At 47.2% G+C, this 20,677-nt stretch overlaps 1 protein-coding gene across 1 annotated transcript; it reads left to right on the forward strand.

Moving 5' to 3' along the window:
- The first annotated feature begins 2,355 nt into the window (after nt 1-2,355).
- Nucleotides 2,356-20,598, forward strand: KCNMB4 (potassium calcium-activated channel subfamily M regulatory beta subunit 4). Its single transcript, XM_054278666.1, has 3 exons — nt 2,356-2,718; nt 12,077-12,204; nt 19,951-20,598. Exons 1-3 carry the CDS (start codon nt 2,380-2,382, stop codon nt 20,117-20,119), a joined length of 636 nt encoding a protein of 211 aa, XP_054134641.1. The 5' UTR covers nt 2,356-2,379; the 3' UTR covers nt 20,120-20,598.
- Nucleotides 20,599-20,677: the final 79 nt, after the last annotated feature.

Consider the following 20,677-nt stretch of genomic DNA (forward strand, 5'->3'; position numbering starts at 1 on the left):
TCTGTTGTTTTATATAAACATTTGCTTTTGGAAAAGGCAGTTCCCTTCCCGGGAGAGGCAGCATCCCACGGAGCAGCACCGGGCTTGTGCAAGGGAACGGGAGCGGGGCGCTGTGAGCCCGGCCCCATGAGCGGCCTGGTGGGTGCGGTGGCAGAGCTGCCCTGTGCCTGCCCAGCCTGCAGCTGCCCCACCAAGGCACAGGTGTTCTCAGCACTGCCCGTACCCACTGCAGGTGGGTCAGCTGCAGCTGGCCACAGGTAAGGCTGTCCCTTGGGGCCCAAAAGAGCAGGATCTCTTCTTCTGCTGTTGAGATTTTCATACAGACGCTGAATTTTGTATGCTGGCTTTCTCAGCCCTGGTGGCTCCTGGTGCAGCCAGGGTCCTGGAGCCAGCATCCCCCCTCCTGCCCTCGGCAGGTGACAGCAGAGCTAAAATCTTCACAACAGGCCCCCTTCACTCTGCTACAATGATCAGGCATTGATGATCATTTTTCTCTTCCAATTGATCCAAATAGACTTTGAGTCTTGACTGAGTCATTTGTGCAGAAAAGTTCAAAATCTATGAGATCACCTGGTGAATGCTAAGGCCATTCCCAGTTAAAATACAGCTTCAGCCTCTCCCCAGCTGTGGAGGATGTAGGGATTGGATGCACACAGGAGGACTCTGTCACCCAGTGAGCTGTTGCCTGAATTTCCGCCTGACAGCGCCTGATGTACAAGGGGCTGCAGGGAGTTGGACCGAGTATGGAAGGCCAGCTGTTCAGAAGGTAAGACATAAAGAAGCTGCAGCTCACTAACACTGGGAAAGCAGAGCTGGAGCTTCTCTTTCAGGTGGTAAGTGACCAATCAACCTGATTATAATGTTATTTTTTATATTATGAAAACTCTATGCAGTAAGCCTCTACCATTAGAGACTGCTGTTACCACAAGTGCTGGCAGCAAAACCTGATGATGGGTATGAATGAACAGAGCTAAGGACTAAGCAAGAGGAGTTGAGTTTCTAGTATAAACACCTATAGGAGGTTTAAGTAAAAAACCATAATTCTGGCTCAGAGCTGGTATACTTTTCCAGAAACCCTTTGATAATCAGGGCAGGCTACTGCAAAGCAGCTGGCTTGAGAGGAGTGTGGTAGTGCACTTGTGCAAGCAAGGACAATATTTACATCCATCTATATTCATGGCACAGCGTGGACTCTTAATAGCCTTCCTGCCAAACCTTGCTTAATAGTCCATTTGGAGAACCTATGGATCAGCTTCATTTATAAAAGTTTGACGTTGCACTCTGCAGTGGGAAAGAGATTGAAAAAGGAAAGTGCTATTTCCCGAACTTTTTCTGTGTTTCTATGCCTTCTTCTCTGCTGTGTCATCAAGTTCAGGTATCAGCTCTGGGCTCACATTTTGTTCTACCTAATTGCCTGTGATAAAGATGACAGAATAGAACTATAAGAATTGCTACGGTACTTTGGCACCAAAGCACTTGTGTTGCCACAATGGGAAATGCTGGGTAATAACCAAACTTTATTTGCCAAATAAATATATTTTCTTGAATCAGCGGCTTTTCTTGCAATCCTGCTTGGAAGAGAGCACTTCTTAGGGTGAACCTTCAAAGGTCAATACCTTCCTGTTCAAAGCAGTTCCTGTGTGTGATGGCTATCATCTTGTCTGTTATCTCTGTCCCTGCTGTGCAGATGCTGGTTTTGGGGCTGGCCAGAATACTTTACCCTGCAACCCAAAAATGTTAACATTTTGCCAATTTCCATTATGTCCCTTCTTAATTAATAAGGTAAAAATAGAAGATGCCTTCCCACTTTAATAGTTTCAGTAGCTTTACTGAATATTTCAGTATTTTTACTGAAATATTCAGTAAAGCTACTGAATATTTACTGACTTGTTCAGTAGCTTTACTAGCTATTTAATTTCTTCAATTTGAGATTAGTTTCCTCCTCTACTCATAGAGACCTTGCAGACTTTGATGCCTTGGGGGTACTAAACCGGACTTCACACAAGATCTCCAGGATTTAACCAAGCCAGTGTTGCCTTAGAGGGGGGCCACAATGCGCCCAAAGGACCCCACCCACCCTCTTCTAGATGTTGTACATTGCATGATGGTACCCAGTATTAATCCGGACTAGCGCTCCGCACAGCAAATCTCCGGGGTCAGATAATCCCGCTGCAATCTGTCCCTTTCCACCCCCGGAGGGCCCTGAATTAGGTCAGACGGGATTAAATTTGCATTTTATTTATATATCTTTTTTTTTTCCGTGCTGGTTACACGCACAGTCAGCCTCGGAGGAGGCGGGGAGGGAGGCGGGGAGCGGCGGCGGCTTTAGCCGATGGCAGAGGCTGATGCCCGGCGGCGGATGCCAGCGGCGGCCGGGCGATGGCGAGGAGCCGGGCGGCTTACGAGTACACGGAGGCGGAGGACAAGAGCATGCGGCTGGGTTTCCTCCTCATCGCCGCCGGCTTGCTCTCCCTCCTGGGTTTGGGCTGCTGCTGGCTTCGCCCGGCGCTGCAGGAGCGGGGCGGCGGCGGCTCCGCCAACTGCACGGTGCTGGCGGTGCGGCAGCTGGGGGAGCGCTTCGCCTGCACCTTCTCCTGCGGGGCCGCCTGCCGCGGCACCGCCCGCTACCCCTGCCTGCAGGTGCTGGTCCGCACCTCCCGCTCCTCCGCGCCCGCCCTGCTCCATGAGGACGAGCGGCAGCTGCGCACCAACCCCAAGGTGAGACCCGCGGGCTCCCTCCTCTCGCTCAATGCGGGCGGTGGTCCCGCCGCGCTCGGTGCCCCTTCACCGCTCCCGCTCCCGCCCTCTGTTCCGTGCGCGGATTTCTCTTCTAGATGTGAGGGGTCGTAAGTGAAGTGGGGAGCATCCGTCCGAAATTCCGCTCTGCTTGTTGCTCAGCAAAAAGTAGTGTATCTCTACAGAGTGTATCTATAAACATGCACTGTACATCTATATTTATATGTTGTGTTTATATCTATATCATCTCAGGGAAGGTTTAGGCTCGATACTAGGAAAAGGTTCTTCACCCAGAGGGTGGTTGGGCACTGGAACAGGCTCCCCAGGGAAGTGGTCACAGTGCCAAAGCTGACAGAGTTCAAGAAGCGTTTGCTGTCAAACACATGGTGTGACTCTTGGGGCTGTCCGGTAAAGGGCCAGAAGAAGGTCTTGATGATCTCAGTGGGTGCCTTTCAATTCGGGATGTTTGTGATTCTATATAGCATAGACATGCATATATATATATATCTATATAGCATATAACATGCTCTCTATATTGTATAATGTACTATATAGTGTATTGCGCTGTACTATATACTATACTAAGTATGATACATACACACACACACAGACTCTCACACTCTCATACTTCGCTGCCATCCCCATCCCGTCCGTCCCGCCCGCGTCCGGAGCGCAGCCCCCGGGTGGCGGCGCAGGGACAACAGCGGAGGCTCCTGTGCCGCTCCCGGCCCGCCGGAGCCCGGGACGCCCCGGGAGAGGAGCAGAAGCTGCTGCTGCCGACGGGGCGGTCTGTCTGTCTGTCTGTCCGTCCGGGCAGCGCTCGGTGCCGCTGCATGGGGACCTGGCAGCGCCGCTGCCCAAAGCGCACGGAGACTCGGTGATGGAACTGCTGCTGGCGGGGCGCTGGGGAAGGGGCTGCGCCAAAACAAAAGTTTCCCCCGGGCTGTTTTGGTTCTTAAACTCCTCCATCACCCGCACGAAAAGGGACAAAACGAAGAATTCGCGAAAGTTGCATCTTCCAGCAAACTGGGGAAGGCAAATGTGTGACTTGTGCTTTCTCTTTCTTTAAAGGCAGTTACTCTGCCTTCTCCTTCTTCTTTTTATGCTGGGTAAAGATGGCTTTTGACAGCACACACCTGAGTGGAGGAGATCTTATTAAGGAGTTTGAAGAAGAAAAACACAAATATGTCGGAATGCTCCTACTCCTGAAAGAACTTGAAATTAGGAGTGTATTGGAGAAGGAAATTTCAGCTCTTTGACTGAGATGTGGATGCCAGATAGTGCCAAGGGCCATGCTCAGCACGATGCAGGGGCTGGGAAGCATGCTTGGGTGTCCAGCTGAGATGTGCAGCCTCACGTCTCCTCAGTCATACTTGTGCTGGTGTGCTCCATCCCTTGGAAGGCAGGTTAAGTTTCACACTTGGGGTTTGAGGGTTGCTTTTTCCCCCTTGGCAGCTTGGAAGGGTGGTGAGGGTAAAAATCAGCAGAGTAAGCAGCAGGATGGTAAATCTGGCAGGATTTGGATTAAATTGTTGGCACCGCTCAGAAGTGATGAGTGATTGGAGCTGCAGTGCTGGATGGAGCCTGATCACAAAGCAGAGGAAGTGCTGGCCTGTGAGGGAGCTTTGCAGGCCTTTTCCTGGGAGCGCTGCTGCCAGGCCCCCTGTGCAGGGGGCTGTGGTGGCACAGCTGTGCCAGGAGTGCCCTAGCTGGCTGAGCTGCAGGACTCCTCTGAACACCTCTCCATCTGCAGGCGGGCAGGGGGAAGTTGGCAAAATGCAGGAGAAAAGTCGCCCTTTGAGTGGGGGTAACGATGACGTGGCTCTGCAGAGGGTGCAGCGTGGCTGTCCCCGAGCTCGGCCCTGTGGCCCTGCTGTGGCCATGTCCAGCAAGGATGGAGCTGGGAGATGGGAAGGGGGAGGTGAGGGCTGATTGCCACCACAGTGCCTGGGCTCAGCAGCTCTGGCAGCCCTGCAGGCTCAGCAGCAGCTCTCAAACCGGACCGTGACCACACTGTCCTTCTGGTAGTCCAAGGGCTTTGCTCTGTTCTTACTTCTTGATCTTATTTTCTTCTGCCTTTCTGGAAGTGTGGTGGGAAGAGAAGGATTGCACCTGGCTGAATTGCAATTGCAGGCAGGCACTCCGAGCTTCAGAAGTAATGCCTGTAAATGTCACTCAGAAAACTATTTTTATTTACAATTAATTTCATGTTAACTCTACATAAGAAAACAGGGCTGTTGGCAGTGTGTGGTACTTTCTTGCTTTTACAAATATAATCTGTTTTCTTTACCTTCCACCTTGCATCTCTAGATGTGGGCTGTTTACCCTGGGATATTGATTGCTGAGGATTAAATCTGATTTACCAGATGTGACCAAGCAGAAAGGATGCATTTTTTTGATGTAACTGTATTCTTTGGTAGTAATTGAATTTATCTCAGTGGAAAACTGTGTAGAAAAAAAATGTACTCTAATTATTTTTCCTACTTTGAGAAGCTTATGTAAAACAAAAAACAAAATAAGAAGAAAAGTTGGTTAGGTCACTTCAGGAAAAAATACCTTTGTAAGGGATTGAAGTCTGCATCTGTTTCTTTGGTTTTCCCCTTTTTCCCTACTTCAATGCCTGTGGAGCCAAACACTTACGCCCTCCTTTAATTTTTGATTTCAAGTCTTGCTGTCTTTGAAAGCTTTCAGGATTTTATGCTGGAACACATTAGCCAGAGGCACAGAGTAGGAACCTGCAGGATTTAATGTTCAGGATCCTGTAGGTAGTGATGAACAAACACTTAGAGATCTGTTTAACCCTTCCGGTTCCCATCACATTTTGCACTATGCCTCCTTGTGTTCATGCATTTAGACATACATACAACATGTTAATCAGACATACATACAACATGTTAATCAGTTCTCACTAGTTAGAAGGGAAGAAGAAGACCAATTTTTTTTGAACATTTTTTAAATTTTACTTTCTGCTTAGGTGCTTCTCTTTGTGGGGTAGCAATTTTTCCCTGTAAATCAATAGTGTTGAAAGGGCATAGTTCAGGCTCCTTACAACACACAACAATAAAAAATCAGTTGGTAGCTTCACTCCACCCAAAAATCCCCAGGGTATTTGATTAAAAATCTTCTACTTTCTGTAGTAGAGCAGGCTGACATATAAACATATCACAGATATGAATGACTGTTCCAGTGAGGAAAAATATTTTTCTAGATGCAGGAAAAAGAATTTTTTTTTCTTCTCTTGCTTTCTAAGATAATCACATCATTGTACAGCCCAGGATTCATTTTAGCTCTTAAAAGATTATATAGCTGGGTCAGAGATAATCCAGGAATGTATATATAAAGCACTGAACATGATTACATTTGTGTTCAGTCTGAGTGATCTGTGGATTTCCTTTTTTTTTTTTTCTGATTGCTGTCTCAGAGGAAGAAATTCATTGGAGTGACTGTAGCCTTTCTTCAGCTGCCTTGATAGCAATAATAATCTCTGAGATAAGGCTTGAGCAGGATTAATTCCAAAGTCAATTTGTCACTGCTCCTCTCCGGCCATGGGGTACGTTGGTCATGCACAGGGACCAGGCCCAGGGGAGTATGGCAGCTGCTGAAAATGTCAGCTCTCTGGCTTTTTAGACATTTCCTTTCTACATCTGCAGTTAAGTGTAGGGTTAGAAGGAGTTGCCCTCTGTTTTGCCAAGGAAACTTTTAGGGGAGTGGCTGGTAAGGCAGATGTTGGCAGCTGTGCAGAGGGGACCTGGTTCTCGCCCTCCTTGTCCCCAGACAAGGAGCAAACAGCAGCTGCTGCCTCTTGTCTGCTCTCCACTCCTGCCCGTGCCCCTGTCGTGCTTCTCTGTGTAATGGCTCCACATGACAGGATGATGTGCAGCCATCTCTTCTGCACACCTCTAAATAGACTTGGGCTTAATTTTTGGACTCTCTTAAATATGGCCTGTGGCAGAGGAGGTTTCATGACAAAGTACAACTTGACAATAACTTTGTGAGTGTCTGGAGCCTCTGTCTGGTGAAGCATTCAGATCTGTGTTTGGGCTGGTACCTGGGACAGGCAAACTCTGCAGAGGCTGCCAAGCAATTCCTCTGGAAGTGGGCCCAGGGGCCATGGATAAACCCTATAACCAACTTGTCTCACCTGGGCACCACTCCCTGCCTCCAGCCTCTGAGAGGGGTCATGGGTTGTGCTGGTGGGCTGTGCTGATGATGATTATGATGATGATTTGCACTGACAGATGCAGGTGAAAGCCAGGCATGGTGCTCAGCTCCATTTCCCTCAGGACCCTCAGCTGGGAGGGGCCATTTCTGTACTAATGGAGCGAGCCTACCTGCTCTGCCCTGCCCAGTGGGATGGCTGTGGCAGCCCTTCCTCCCCTCCACGCCGTGAAGGTAACCCAGGAGTGCATGGAGACACACACAGAGTTAGGAGAAGCTCATCTACTGCTCGCTGCGGTGGGTTGACCCTGGCTGGACTTCAGGTCCCCCCTAAGCTGCTCTATCACTCCTCAGGTGGACAAGGGAGAGAAAATATAATGAAAGGCTTGTGGGTTGAGATAAGGACAGGGAGAGATCATCCATCCTTTATCATCATGGGAAAAATGTACTTGACTCAGGGAAATTAATCAGGTTTATTGCCAATTAAATCAGAGAAGGGTACTGCATAAATAAAATCAAATATAAAAATGCCTTTCCCCTGCCCATCTTTTCCTCCAGAGCTTAACTTCACTCCTGATTTTCTTTACCTCCTCCTTCCCACCAGCACAGAGGGAATGTGGGCTGTGGTCAGTTCATCACACATTTGCACTCCCCCCTGTTCACACTCTTTCCCTGTTCCAGGGTGGGGTCTCTCCCGCAGGAGACAGTCCTGCATCACCTTCTCCAGCGTGGGTCCTTCCCACAGGCTGTAGTTCTGTATGAAGCGCTCCAGCATGGGCTCCTCTCTCCCCAGGAGCACAGGTGCTGCCAGGACCCTGCTCCCATGTGGGCTTCCCTCAAAGCCACCACCTCCTTTGGGATCCCTTTGCTGTGGTGGGGGTTCACCATGGGCTGCAGGTGATCTCCACTCCAGCAGGTGTGGTAAGGCTGTGCCCCACCAAACAAATGGCACAGGCTCTGCCCCACAGCTCACCAGGAGCCAGCAGGATGCTCCTCCACAGCTCACTTGGAAACTGACTTCGAAGTCTTGCTCCTGAATTACTTTGTCTTCTGTTGGGCTGAACTGCTTCTACTTTGGGCTGGAATGTCTCTTCACATTTGAAACTTTCTTTGACTTGTAGTCTGTCAAGTCTGTTTTTTTTTTAATTAAAAACGTGACTGAATTAGGCAAGAATTGATCTTTGAAAAGCAAGAAATTCAACCTGGAACTTAAACCATAGTCAAGAGTTCATGCATCTGCTCTTTCTCTGTGATATGGAAGAATATCTGCCCTCATTAAGTGCTCAGATGTACCAGGAATCTTTCCAGGCACCTGCAGAGACTGAAGTGGGAGCATCCAGCAGCAAACACAGATACAAATCCTACAAAACCTTGGCGTAAAGATGTTTTGGCTATTAACTGACCTTTTCACTGGTGTCCCAGCTTGCTTTCAGTTGGCATTCATTTATGTTTTGATGTCAGTATTTCCTGCCATGTCTTGCATGGGAGGACTACAGATTTAATGTTTCAGAAACTGCCTATTGCCAAAGTGGAAATTATTTCACATCCATCCATCAAGTCACAGCAGCACAATTTGTGAGGACAAGATTCCCTTTTATCTGCCTGCTGGATCTGCTTTGGAGGGTGATAGATGTGGCAGAGCAAAGTGCCCTAGAAGTATGAAGAGAGATCCAGCCCCTGTGTGGGTCAGAAAGGGACAAAAATCACCTTGGATTGTGGGGACAGTGCTGGCATCCTGGGGAGGCAAACAAGCTCCAGTGTTTGTGCAGCAGCTGACAGTGCTCACTCTGGGATTGCATCTTGGGTGCTTTCTGGGGCTCAAGGCCTTTGTCATATGGAGTTGATGTTTCAGGGTGGCCCCTGGGATTCATATTTGGGCAGGGACCATTCCTCTCCTCAGGACTGTTAATCCTCAACAGGCAGAATCAGAGAGGCCACGTCAATTTATGCAAGACCGCAGGTGTCTCCTTTGTGTTTTCCACATGGAGATAAAGAGGAAGAGATAGAAATGTATCCAGATGGTTTCTGTCAGCTGGGATTATGTGTGCAAAAAATGATGTGAAGTTTGAGTTATGGAAAACATTCACTGTTGTGCCCACCTTCCGGGGGTCCCTCCTGTAGGCACTGGCAACACTCCTATACACTGCTTTGCTTTGGCACAGGAAAACACAGAAGTGCTGCCCAGAGAAACTCTGTGGGCCCCTTTACATCTTCCAAACCAAGAAAAATCCCTGCCCTGAACAACTCAATTTCTTATATTGAGCTAACAGCATGGGGACTGGTGGGAAAAAACATGAAACTCTCTGTGATGAAATGTCCTGGGAGACTGCTAAAGCTTGACACTTGTCTGTTCAGAGGGATATCTCTTGGGAAAAGAGACCTCTCTGTTGTTTTGAAGCCTGAAACTCAGCATGGGGCTAGCCAACAACTCACCAGGTTATGAACTTTGTGAAGGATTGAAGTGATATTTTGTGGGGTGGAAGGTCTCTGAAGGATCCAGAGAAAGTTTAACCAGGACTCATGGGGCACTGGCTGCTCTTTCATAGCAGAGGACAGCAGCAGGCTCAGCCAGGAAGAGGAAACATTTCAGAGGACAGAGGAAATATGTGCACAGGAGCCAGGAACACAGGAATAGGAGCTTTGAGATAGCTGGGTGCATTTAGGCAAAATAATCTCTATTGGTACTTAGCTGGTTTGTCTAGTTATGCATTTTGTGTGCTGCCTAAATAGTGTCTGGTTTGGGAGCTCTTTCTGGAGCCCCTAAAATCTGGGGGCTGCCCACAAGCTGGGGCTGGGAAGAGCAGAGTGTGATTACTGTCAGATGGAGGCAGTGAGTGCACAGCCCGTGGGGTTTGGTGCCATTCCCAGGGCAGGGAAAGTTCCCTACAGGAAAACCTCAGAGTGGAGGGTGTTGGAAGGGCTGGGGCCCGGGCCAAGCAGGGAGCAGGGGAGCAGCTGGGAAGGTGCAGCACATTGGGGCTGGCAGGGTCAGAGCAGAGCCAGCAGAGCTCTCAGGTGTCTTTGTGCCAAATTTGCTGACTCTGCCCAGCTGCTGCACAAATTGTTTGTGCACTGGGAGTGTGGAGGAAAAAGGGTTTGATGCTTCCAAAGTGGACAACCAAACCAAAAATTCTGCTGACCAAGGAATATTATCTGAGATGGCAATAACAGTATGTGATAAGCCCTGCATTCTGGTCTCTGAAGTAGAGTGGGGTTGCCCTCATTTCTGTCCTCCATCATCAGCAGTGGGACAACCCCTGTTCAGGGTCCTGTGAACAGGGAGCTAAAGGGAGCTCTGTGCCATGGCAACACCAGCCAGGAGTCTATGTGAAAATGAAGATCCTTGCACGTGCAAAGGTAGGTTTCAGTCTGGAAGCAGCAAGGAAGACCTTGCAGATTCTTTCATTCTGAAGCACACAAAACACTGGCAGCGATTGCAGGAGCTGACAGAAGTGGTCAGATTTTACATGATCAGGGGAATAAAATCCTGAGATTTCTCCCTTGCCCTTGGAATGGAAAATCTTCAAGCTGTTGTATGGTGAACATGGTCTTGCAGGTCTGTACATCTTAGGTACAGTGTGCAGCTGGGGGCAAGGTAAGCCCCTGTGAAACCTCAGCAGAAGGAGAGGAAGCACTTGCCAGGCACAGTGAGCCATGGTGAACTTCATGCTCACATCAGAGAGGGCTCTCCTTGCTATTCCTGCCTTCAGGACACAGGAGAAATTAATGTTGTGATCAGTTGTGGGCCCCCTTTAGGGGCTTCCCACACCCTTCACCTTCTGTGTGGGGGGATAGAATGTAAGAAAATAAAGATCGTGCAGAAGGCAATCTCACCCCTGAGGAGCTGCAGCTGTACTAATTACTAGAAATTAGGAACAGACCTGCCCCTTACAGGCCACAGCTGTGTCCAGCAATGATGAGTGCTATAGAAGAGTGGGTTACCTGGGTGAGGAGAGAGTTGGAGTTTGTTGGCTGAGCTGTGAAGAAGGAGTCGGTGCTGTGAGGAGATGCCCATGAGAAATCACCGAGAAGGTATGGGAGCTTTGCAATCAGATGACAACACTTCTGCTTCCTCATCCTTCCTAAGCAGGAGGCTTTTAGCTGCCTTCCCAATCACACTTTTTTTCTGTTTGCAGCTCCCAGTTTCAAAGGAATTAAAATTCAGTGTGTTCAGTTTGCTTGGTGTCTGTATGTCCTGCAGGGAGAAAATCCTCTGTGTTATGGGAGGGTCAGCCAAGCTCTGTCACTCAGTGTGGTTCAACAGCTCCTGTCATGATCTCCTGTGTGGATGCCTGGGAAAAATGAGAGGGATTGTGCTTGGACCCTGGACTCTGATAGGCTGACACTTGATTCAGGGCACTGTTTGCTTTCTGTTGGTTAACTGCCTGTGGATAGGACTTAAGGGTGGTGTGGCAGAGACTTGGAAACAAGGAATGTGGGTGTGGGTGTCTGTGTCTGACCCATAGGGGAGCCTCTGAAAGCCCAGTCCCAAGGGCACCAAGGCAGGGGAGGAATCTCCCTTGCTCTCTGGGCTTTGATGCAGATGACTGAGGGTGGGATCTGGAGGTAGCTCAGCTGCATGCTCAGCTCTCCTTGACTTCTTTCTGTACAGCAGAAGCAGATGCTGAACCTTTCTGCTGAAGCAGGGCTGTGAGCCCTTTTTCTTCTTTCTGTGTGTTGTACACAGTAGAAAAATACCTTCTTATATCAGTGGACATCAGCCAGATATCCCATCCTCTGGGAAAGCTTGCTGGACTCTTTGGGATATTTATTAGCATGATACTTAACTAAACTTCTGATTGCGTGCCTCACTGAAAATAGGAAGTTATTAAAATCCAATCCATGCAGCTGGCTAGGAATACATCAAAATGAAGTTATCATTTTCACATTCATCATGCCAAACTCCAAGATATTATGAGGTGGTTTGGTTTAAGAGTGGAACAAACATGGCAAAGTCTTTCTTTTCTTTCTGAATGCTACTATATTCTTTTCCAGTACGGGCACAGAATAGTTAGCAATTGAAGTGAAGTTCAGCAGGTATTTCTTTTCTGTTTCTTTAGGGCTTTTGTTTGTCATTCTCAGTCAATTTCAGTCATGTTGGTATCATGAGGAAAAGGCAGAGAAGCAATGCCCTGAGTTCCTGAGCACAGCAGTAACCCTGTTTTGCAATGTGTCTTGGCAGTGCTCATACATCCCTCCCTGTGCAAGAGATGATCAGGAGAACTCTGAGAACGTCACGTACAAGCAGAAATACTGGAAAGAGAAAGTGGGATCTCAACCATTCACATGCTACTTTAACCAGCACTTGAGGTGAGTAATCTCCTTTTGGCTGGGCAGGAGTGCTTATGCATCTGCTTCACAGCTGTCCACTGGTTCTGTTTGAACAACCTATAAATGCGTGCATATGTGCACACACACAGAGACCCCCTCCAGGGCAATCTGCTTTATCACACAGAGCTCAGTGCAGAACTTTGCGGCACAGCTCTACTGATGAAAAGCTACCCAGAAAAGAAAGGAGTATTTTTACCACTTGAAGTAAAAATATAAAACACTGAGAAAAGTTTTCCTTAAAACAGGCAATTTTTATAGCAAAAAGTGGGTGTGTGACCCATAGGGGAGCCTCTGAAAGCCCAGTCCCAAGGGCACCAAGCCAGGGGAGGAATCTCCCTTGCCCTCTGGGCTTTCAAGCAGATATCTGAGGGCGAGATCTGCAGGTAGCTCAGCTGCATGCTCAGCTCTTGGTTCTTAACACTCAGGTGGCAGATTTCTGGTGTGGATATTAAACATTCCTTTCCTCCACAGGAAAGAAACCCTATTGTGTTCATGGAAGAAAAGGAGAGATCAGTAAATATGACAAAATAACTCAGCAATTGTGTTCCTAGAGGGTTAATGGATCAGATATAAATAAACAGCAACAGAACTGCCAGGTTTCATATGTGCTTGTAGAGTAGAAAGTTGTAACCTAAAGCATCTCCCCTTCTGTTTCAGTTCTTACTTTTGCTGCCAGTGTTGATGTGACTTTATGTGTATGACGTGTGGTTTCCTTCCTCCAGTAAACAGAAAGGGAAGGGAGTGCTTTTTCCTGTCTCTTTCTGTGTGATCTGCCAGGAAAGAAAAGGTCCTGTGGCTGCAGGAGGAGGTTAGTCCTGTCCCACACACACTGGAAAGGTAAATAGATGAGGGAATAGCTCATGGCTTTCAGGAGCAATTCAGGGCTCAGTCTGGGAGTGTTGGCACCAGATATTTCAGTTCAGAAAGACAATCAGGAGGAAAAGGGATGGCAGGTGGAGAAATGCCTGACTCACTGTGAGTGTCCTGCTCAGTGCCTTGGGGGCTTCAGCTTTGTCCTAGGCTGGCTATAACAATTGTCTCCTTGAAGAGAATAGACACAGCCAGCATGCCCAGGATGAGTTTGTTGTCCCTGGTTAAGTCTTTGCAGAGGGACACCACAAAAACTTTATAGCAAAACTTTTTCCTTTAGAGGGGAAAGAAACATTGCTTACAGCATGCAGAGGTTAAAACTCAGGGCACTCTGAGTGATGGCATCAGACCTTTCAGGGACCTTCTTGGGAGTCCTCTGGTCCTCAAGGTGCCAAAGCTTGGATCTGGTGACCAGCAGCCAAGTTATGATTCTGGTTTGTCTGGGCAGGCAGGTGTTGCCTGTTCCTTGTAGTCCTGAGAACTGGGACTTGCAGCAGCCACTGCCCAAGTGAGCAGGAGAGTCAGAAACATGGGATTGTCTGCAGGAGAAGTCATGGCTAGGATACCTACATCTAAACTGGTGTGGGAAGGATGGTGTAAAAGGTAACTGTGTGATTTTTTTTTTTTTAGTCAGTGGAGAGAAATAGGAGCCTTTTACCTTACCCCAAAGTAAATGCCTGATACAGGTTAGATGCCCAGAGATGTTTATTTCTCTCCTCTAGAGGAGTGGAGGGTGGTAGGTGTCCAGAGCTATGGGAGCTAATTCTCAATTACATTTTGGTGTAGCAAAGACAAAGCTTTTCTTTCTGCCTAGCATCTGACATTTATGTAAGCTGGCACTGAGAAATTGTGCAGCACTCAGGAAGGGTTTTTTTCCCTGAAGGTGCTGAATCCTATACTGCTAAAAGTTCTTGCCAGCACAACGGCTGCCCTGAAACACTGCCTTTTGCTGATCATGCAGCAATTCATACACAGGATGAGAGAGGCTTGCTGCCAGAGATACTAGAAGATAGTCTAAGCTGAAATGTGTACACCATCTATTTTCTTCTGGAGATAGCAATGAGCTTTGGGACATAAGTTCTGCTGACTGGGAATGTGCTTGCTGGGTATACTTTTAGAGCAATGATGACTAAGCAGCCTGAAAAGCAGTGAAAAGAAACCACAACAAAGAGGGAGAAATCTGTTCCCTTCAAAATAGAAGTGTGCATGTTTTCTGAGAGTATTTTTTCACTGTGTGAATAAGCTAACTGTTCTCTGTCAGTCTGTATAAAATGTATAGTAAATAGTTCCTTAGAGAATGTACTGTTTGTAGTGTTAATACTCCCTCTTTTGAAACAGCAGAATAAAATTCTACTTAAATATGCAGGCAATGAAAGAACATCTTCTCCTCTTCATCGAGTTTATTTAATTTTCATTGTCAGAACTGTTGCTGCATGCAGAGTGCACTGTTGGGTAATTTCTCCCTTTCAGTTTGGTGGGTTCAACAGGTTACTTTGGAAAGATGAAAAAAAATGAGGTGCCGTTCTCACTGTTCAAACTTCTGCAAAAGGGATGACAAGCAGACTTGGCAATTTCAACCATTCTTAGTTACTGTAAATCAAACTGCCCAGCAAAATTAGCTGCCTGACATTTGTCTTAGGGAACCAAAGTACAGCTTATCTTGGAGGTCAGTGCTTTACTGAAGAGTGAGGTTTTGCTTTGCACTGTAGGCACTTAACTTCAGTGTTGCACTCTTCTCTGACAAGCTTTGGGACAAGGGGCTCAAGCTGCATGTTCAAGTTGCTTTTCTGGATCTCTGGTGAAGGTGCCTCTCTGTTGGCATCATGAGACCCCAGGCTGAAGGAAGCCCAGCACAGCAGAAACCAGCCTTCAGTTGGTTTCAGACTCTAAAATAAAGGACAAATCCAGATGAAGTTCTCAGGCTGCTGCCAAAGGTTTGAGAAGGAGCTGAGCTCTGGGGCTTTGGTGTTCTGAGTCTCACACCCAAGTGTCCCAGCAGTCTGCAGTCACAGCCTCATGCAAACAGGGGCCACAGCTGCATGCCCTAAAGTGGGAGGCCTGTGGGAACAGGCAGGATGGGGAAGATCCTGTCACTTTATTCCTTCGTGCTCCAGGTGCCATTGACATCCATGACAAGAACAACAAAGAGAGAAGCTAAGATTGCCAGGAGCTGAGACCTCATTGTCTCGTGCCATGCAGAGACAGGCAGAGCAACCTGTGTCAAGTCATTTCTTATTAGTGGCTGATTTCTATGGCATTATTGTTTGTTAGCTCTGGGTTTGTCCCATACACAAGAACACTCTGTGTTTCCTTTGCTGTGGCACAGCAGACGAGCCAGCCATGCTTTAACCTCCTCTGTGTTTGCTGCAGGATGCTGTACGCAATTCATCAGAGATTTGAAGAGCAAACCCTGTCAAGTGATTAGTGACAACCTGTGTGTTGTTGGGGTGCCCTGCAGGGTTCCCACTTATCTCAGAATAATTATGTGTGCAAGCCAAGGGTGCTCAGGTAGCAAGGCTGCTCATCCATAAAATGTTGGAACATAAATCTTGATTTGCTCTGTTACTTCACAGTTTTCTAAATTAATTCCCTCCACCTGTGGAGCAGTGCCTGGGCCTGAGGGGGAAAGGGCTTGACTGTCAGTAAGACACTGTGCTGCCTCTGCATGCAGCCATCCAGCTGAGGATCTCTGCATCTTGCAACAATAAGGGAAAAAATGACTGCTTGTCAGAGCAAAGGGATGTGATTATCTGTGGGGGAAAAAGTCAGTGTATTTCACCCATCTTTAAATCCAGATTGTTTGAATACAAAGATATTTGTAAGGTTTCCCTATCCAGCACCTCCACCTCTGTCAGCCATTGTTCTGCGACATTAGGTTCACAGTTTGGTTCATAAGTGATGAAATGTTTATGTGCTTTTGGTCCTGCATGACATTTTGGTAATCCCTGCCCTGCAATTCTCCCCATGATGTTCAGTAATTGCTCTGCAGGCTCTGATGGAGGCCTGTTTTATTTGGTGCCTGAGCTACCTGGCAGAACCTAACAGGGATGTGTTGCATAATGCAACTAATCCAGTTAGCCCTGCTCAAAGCTCCACAAGGGTCTAGCCCTGAGCTCAAAGTCCTGCTAAAAATAAGTCCTGGTCTCACCTCTTAGCAATGAAAACAAAATTCCTTCCTCCTTGCCTGTTCAGTGAAAGGGAAAGCTGTGTTTTCAGGGGTAAGGCAAAGGCTTCTTCAGGGGTGTTTTTTTCAGTTTGTTTGTTGTTTCACCCTGGGACAGCTGCTGGGCAGAGGAGGTGCTGCACAGTGGCCATCACTGCTGGCAGCAAGAGCCAGCTCTGAATGCCTGAGCATGGCTTGCAATCACTGCAGGGTTTCCCCCTTTTGTCCCACTAGATCTCTTTCTTTCCTCTGCTGTTGTTTTATGCATGGATAACTGGTGTTAGGATTTTGGGTGCATCTCCTCAAGAGGCTTTACATTTACTGGAAACCTGAATGGCAGCATTGCCAGAAGGAAGAGACTGCCAATAATTGTGCTTAGGGTGAATATGCACAACCCCTCTGCCAACATCTTTGAACTGAAGTACTGTAGAAAGTCACAGAGCAAAGATGGGTTTATTGAAGACACTGTATTACAGGAGCAAGGCAACAAATTTAATTGTATCAGCTGATTTTTATAGGGAAAAGAAATATGTTTCTAGGCATGGTGTACCTTCTTTGGGTTCAACATCACTGCCTCAGCACCAGGGGAGTGATGCTCTTAGGCTCTCCAGCAAGGACAGGTCTTTACCATGAGAAGTCTTCCTCTGGGGACAGAGCCTTTCCTTTTCTGTTTCCAAGTAAAACAACAAGCCTTCAGACTGTGGGAGCAGGCAGACCACCTTTAAAAAGGTAGCATGAAAAGTCAAAACTACTAGCTTTGCCAAGCAAACCCAAAGCAGTTATATTACTGTGCTTCAAGTGCTGCAGAATCACAGAATACTCTGAATTGGAAGGCACTCACAAGGATCATCCAATACAGCCACTGGCCCTGCACAGTACCATTCCCAGAGTCACTCCATGTGCCCAAGAGCATTGTCCAAATGCTTCTGGAACTCAGACAGTATTGGTGCTGTGACCACTGCCCTGCAGAGCCTGTTCCAGTGCCCAGCCCCCCTGTGGATGAAGAACATTTTTCTAATACCCAACCTGAACCTCCCCTGACAAAGCTTCAGGCCATTCCCTTGGGCTCTGTCACTGGCACCACAGAGAAGGGATCAGTGCCTGCCCCTGCTCTTCCCCTTGTGAGGCAGTAACTGCAATGAGGTCTCCCCTCAATCTTCTCTTCTCCACACTGAACAGTGACCCCAGCCACTACTCGTACAGCTTCCCCTCAAGGTCCTTCACCATCCTCATATCCCTCCTTTGGATGCTGTCCAACATCTTAATATCTTTCTTACATTGTGGCACCCAAAATTGCACACAGGAATCAAGGTGAGGCCACTCCAGTGTGCAGGGACTCTTGCTGTACTTAAAAATAGCAGTAATACCCATCTAAACCCAAACCTCAGCTCAAAACTTACTTAAAGGCTTTGTCTTTGACTCTTTTCTAAAAGGGAAAGTCTTTTAAATTACTAAGTCATTGTCATATCTATAATGAGTGTTTGACATCCATCACTGGTACCTTTGGTATCTATGTTTTTCAAAACATTTAAGATTCAGTCTAAAAGATATGTTACTTTCCCCAATCACACTTTCTTTCCTTTAATTGAATCCAATTTTCTAGGTTTTTGATTGTCCCTTATTTTTTAACTAACATCTGCTTAAAAAAATACTTGAAATAATAAGTTCAGAGCTGTGAAGAATGAGTGTTGCCAACTTATGGCCTCCTTGCCAATTAGCACTCTGTTGTTACAGGTGATGATTCAGTAACTGTGGGGAGCAGGCTTATGCCTCTTGTGAGAGGATTTCTCTGTTCAGGTGCACAGTTTGGTGAGTTTGCACCCATGAAGTTAATACTGCTTTATTCAATGTATATTCTCCACCTGTGCCTGCTTACATATCTGGAGGATTTTGGTTGTGCAGAATTCATACATTCCACTACTGAATACATCTGGGATTCTTTTGCTATCTTTTTATGCTGCTGAATTTCCAATTTTATATAGCTGAGCTGCTCACAATCAGAGTTTTATTCTGCTCCTTACTACAGAAACAAAGAGAGATGAATGGTGCTGGCCTTGGGGACTTTCAGGCTGGCACAGTGCAGAGGATTCTTCACTCAGCAATTTGGGTGAGAGACCCCCAAATGCAAATGCAGGAGTAATTAAATCTGGCATCAAGTGTAGCTTGGCAGTCTGGCTCCAGTAGCTCCTTAAGGATGGATAAAACTCTGTGGACTTGCAAGCTTCTCCATTCAATTTCTCAGTGAAGAAGAAGAGTTCCTTCTTTTTCCTCAACAGAGAATTCTTCCTTGGGGCTCCTTTCTGATCAGGACAGAGCTATCATGGGAGAGACAGCACAGTCATTGAGCAGCGATCTGCTCCCATGTGCCACCATGTTAGGAGACCTTGATTCCCAGGACATTGCTGGATGGGCCTGGTTTGCCAGGATTTTAGGCTGTGAGGTTTGTTGCTCCAAGAAATGTTGGGTGGCATTGGTGAAGCAACAAGTGATGGGAGTGCTCAGTGTGAGTGAGGACCAACGTGAGTCAAGACTATTGATATTTTTCTAGTTGGAGAAAGTTCTCTTCCTCTCCTTTGCAGATAGTTTTCCAGCAGACTGCGTGTCTCTGGCTGTAGATGGGAAAGCAAGAGCAAAGTGCAAATGCCACGAGATCGATTTAATAACTATTAAACTGCAAGGGAGAGCAGAAAGAGCCAGAGCTGAGAAAAATCTGCCATCACATTTTGCCAACAACCTCCCAGACTTGGAAGAGGCAGATAGACAGCAAGTCTTTTAGACATGTGGCACAGCTAAATTTCCAAATGTCTCAAGATTCTTCCACCTCAATTCTCCTCCTTCCTTCGTTTCCCTTTGGAAGTGCATAAACCTGTCACAGACCTCACCATGAGTGTGTATTAGATGCTGCTGCTGGAGGCAAGGAGGTTCAGAGCTTTGTGGGAGTCTTGCCAAATTGTCTCTGTAGGAGCCAGCTCCAGTCTACTGAGGCCCTGCTGTGTGCAGCCCCAAATCCCAGCCTATGGCTGAAACAGCCACTGCTGGGAAGGAGCTGACCTGGGAGCCCTGGCCACCCGGGCAGGCTGTGGTCCTGGTGGGGATGGATTTCCTGCAGCCTGCCAGTGCAGCTGGGCTACCCTGAGCCAGTGCTGAGCACAGGGACCAGCCCCCTGCCCAGAGCCAGACCACAGCCTGGGCTTGCTCCATCCGGAGCCTCCATGGAGCCCCATGGACACACCAGTGCTCAAAGCTAAAAGTGAAGCTTTAATTACTGTTTAAATCATTTCATGGGGCCTGATAGTATTTGAGGTAGATATGTATAAATGCTGCCTGGTATTATGTTTTTGCCAGAGTGGTTTTGCAATCCACAGTCAGTGTGATACTGCATCTCTCATGGCTGCTTGTGATGACCACATTTGCTGGAAGATCTAGAGCACCAACACTTTCTTTTTCTCTCTTTATCCAAATGAACTTGTTAGCCTGTAAACACTGCAAGTGGAAAGCTCTCCCAGTCTGCCATAAGTGCTGGTGATAAAAAGGCAAATGCAAGCAGTGAACGAAATAATCCACTTAATCATTTTCTAGCACTTTGGCAAATAAATCACCTTTACTCTTACCATGTTAGATGGCTCTCACTGATGAATTGACAATATTATGTTGATTTATCTTTTCTCCATCTTCTGTTCCCCGTTTCCCAGGCCGGATGACGTGATGCTGAAGCGCACCCATGATGAGACTGTTCTCTTGCACTGCTTCCTCTGGCCCGTGGTGACTTTGCTGGTCGGAGTCCTCATCGTGGTCCTGACCATCTGTGCCAAGAGCTTGGCTATCAGGGCAGAGGCAATAAAAAAGAAGAAGCATTTGTGAGTGGCAAGGCTGCTTGTGGAAAAGAGAAACCCGCAAGAAGGTCTGAGGTGGGGCAGCCTGACACACCTGCAGCTCTGTGGGGCACCCAGCTGCATCTCCTGCCAGGGTCTGATCTGTGGTGGAGTAGCTCTTGTCTCAGGACTGCTCTTGGGAGATTGCCCCGTGAAATGCCTGCTAATTGCTTCTTCTGCTATGGCACTAAATAAGTATATTCTACCAAAAACAAAGAGAAATCTACACTGCACCAAATATGCTGTGTGCTGTTAGTGCTGAAGAGCAGCTGCCCAGAAACTGAGACAGTTTATGAAACTCCCTGATGATGTTGCTTTCATCTCCACAAAGCGATCTTTGCTAATGTTTAATATGAAATATTTAAAATATTTACTTTAGATAGAACATATTTCTAAAATAATAAAATTTTATTGTTTTGGGGGTTTTAACTTTTGGGGGTTTTCTTTTTTTTTCCTTTTTTTCTTTTTCTTTTTAATGCTTTAAGGCAAACGTAGCATTGTGCTGGTTAGGTTTTTTTCCCACTGTATAGAACTTAATTTTGAAGTT

Source organism: Melozone crissalis, unplaced genomic scaffold, assembly GCF_028551555.1.
Source record: "Melozone crissalis strain CALT ecotype California unplaced genomic scaffold, PUWL_Pcris_2 ptg000004l_1, whole genome shotgun sequence".
In the NCBI taxonomy this organism is placed as follows: Eukaryota; Metazoa; Chordata; class Aves; order Passeriformes; family Passerellidae; genus Melozone; species Melozone crissalis.

Bases quoted from the DNA above. Each gene is read 5' to 3' on its own strand.
- KCNMB4 (XM_054278666.1), top strand. From the start codon at position 2,380: ATGGCGAGGAGCCGGGCGGCTTACGAGTACACGGAGGCGGAGGACAAG. The intron at 2,719-12,076 runs GTGAGACCCGCG...GTGTCTTGGCAG, and splicing joins AGCTGCGCACCAACCCCAAG to TGCTCATACATCCCTCCCTG. The intron at 12,205-19,950 runs GTGAGTAATCTC...CCCGTTTCCCAG, and splicing joins TACTTTAACCAGCACTTGAG to GCCGGATGACGTGATGCTGA.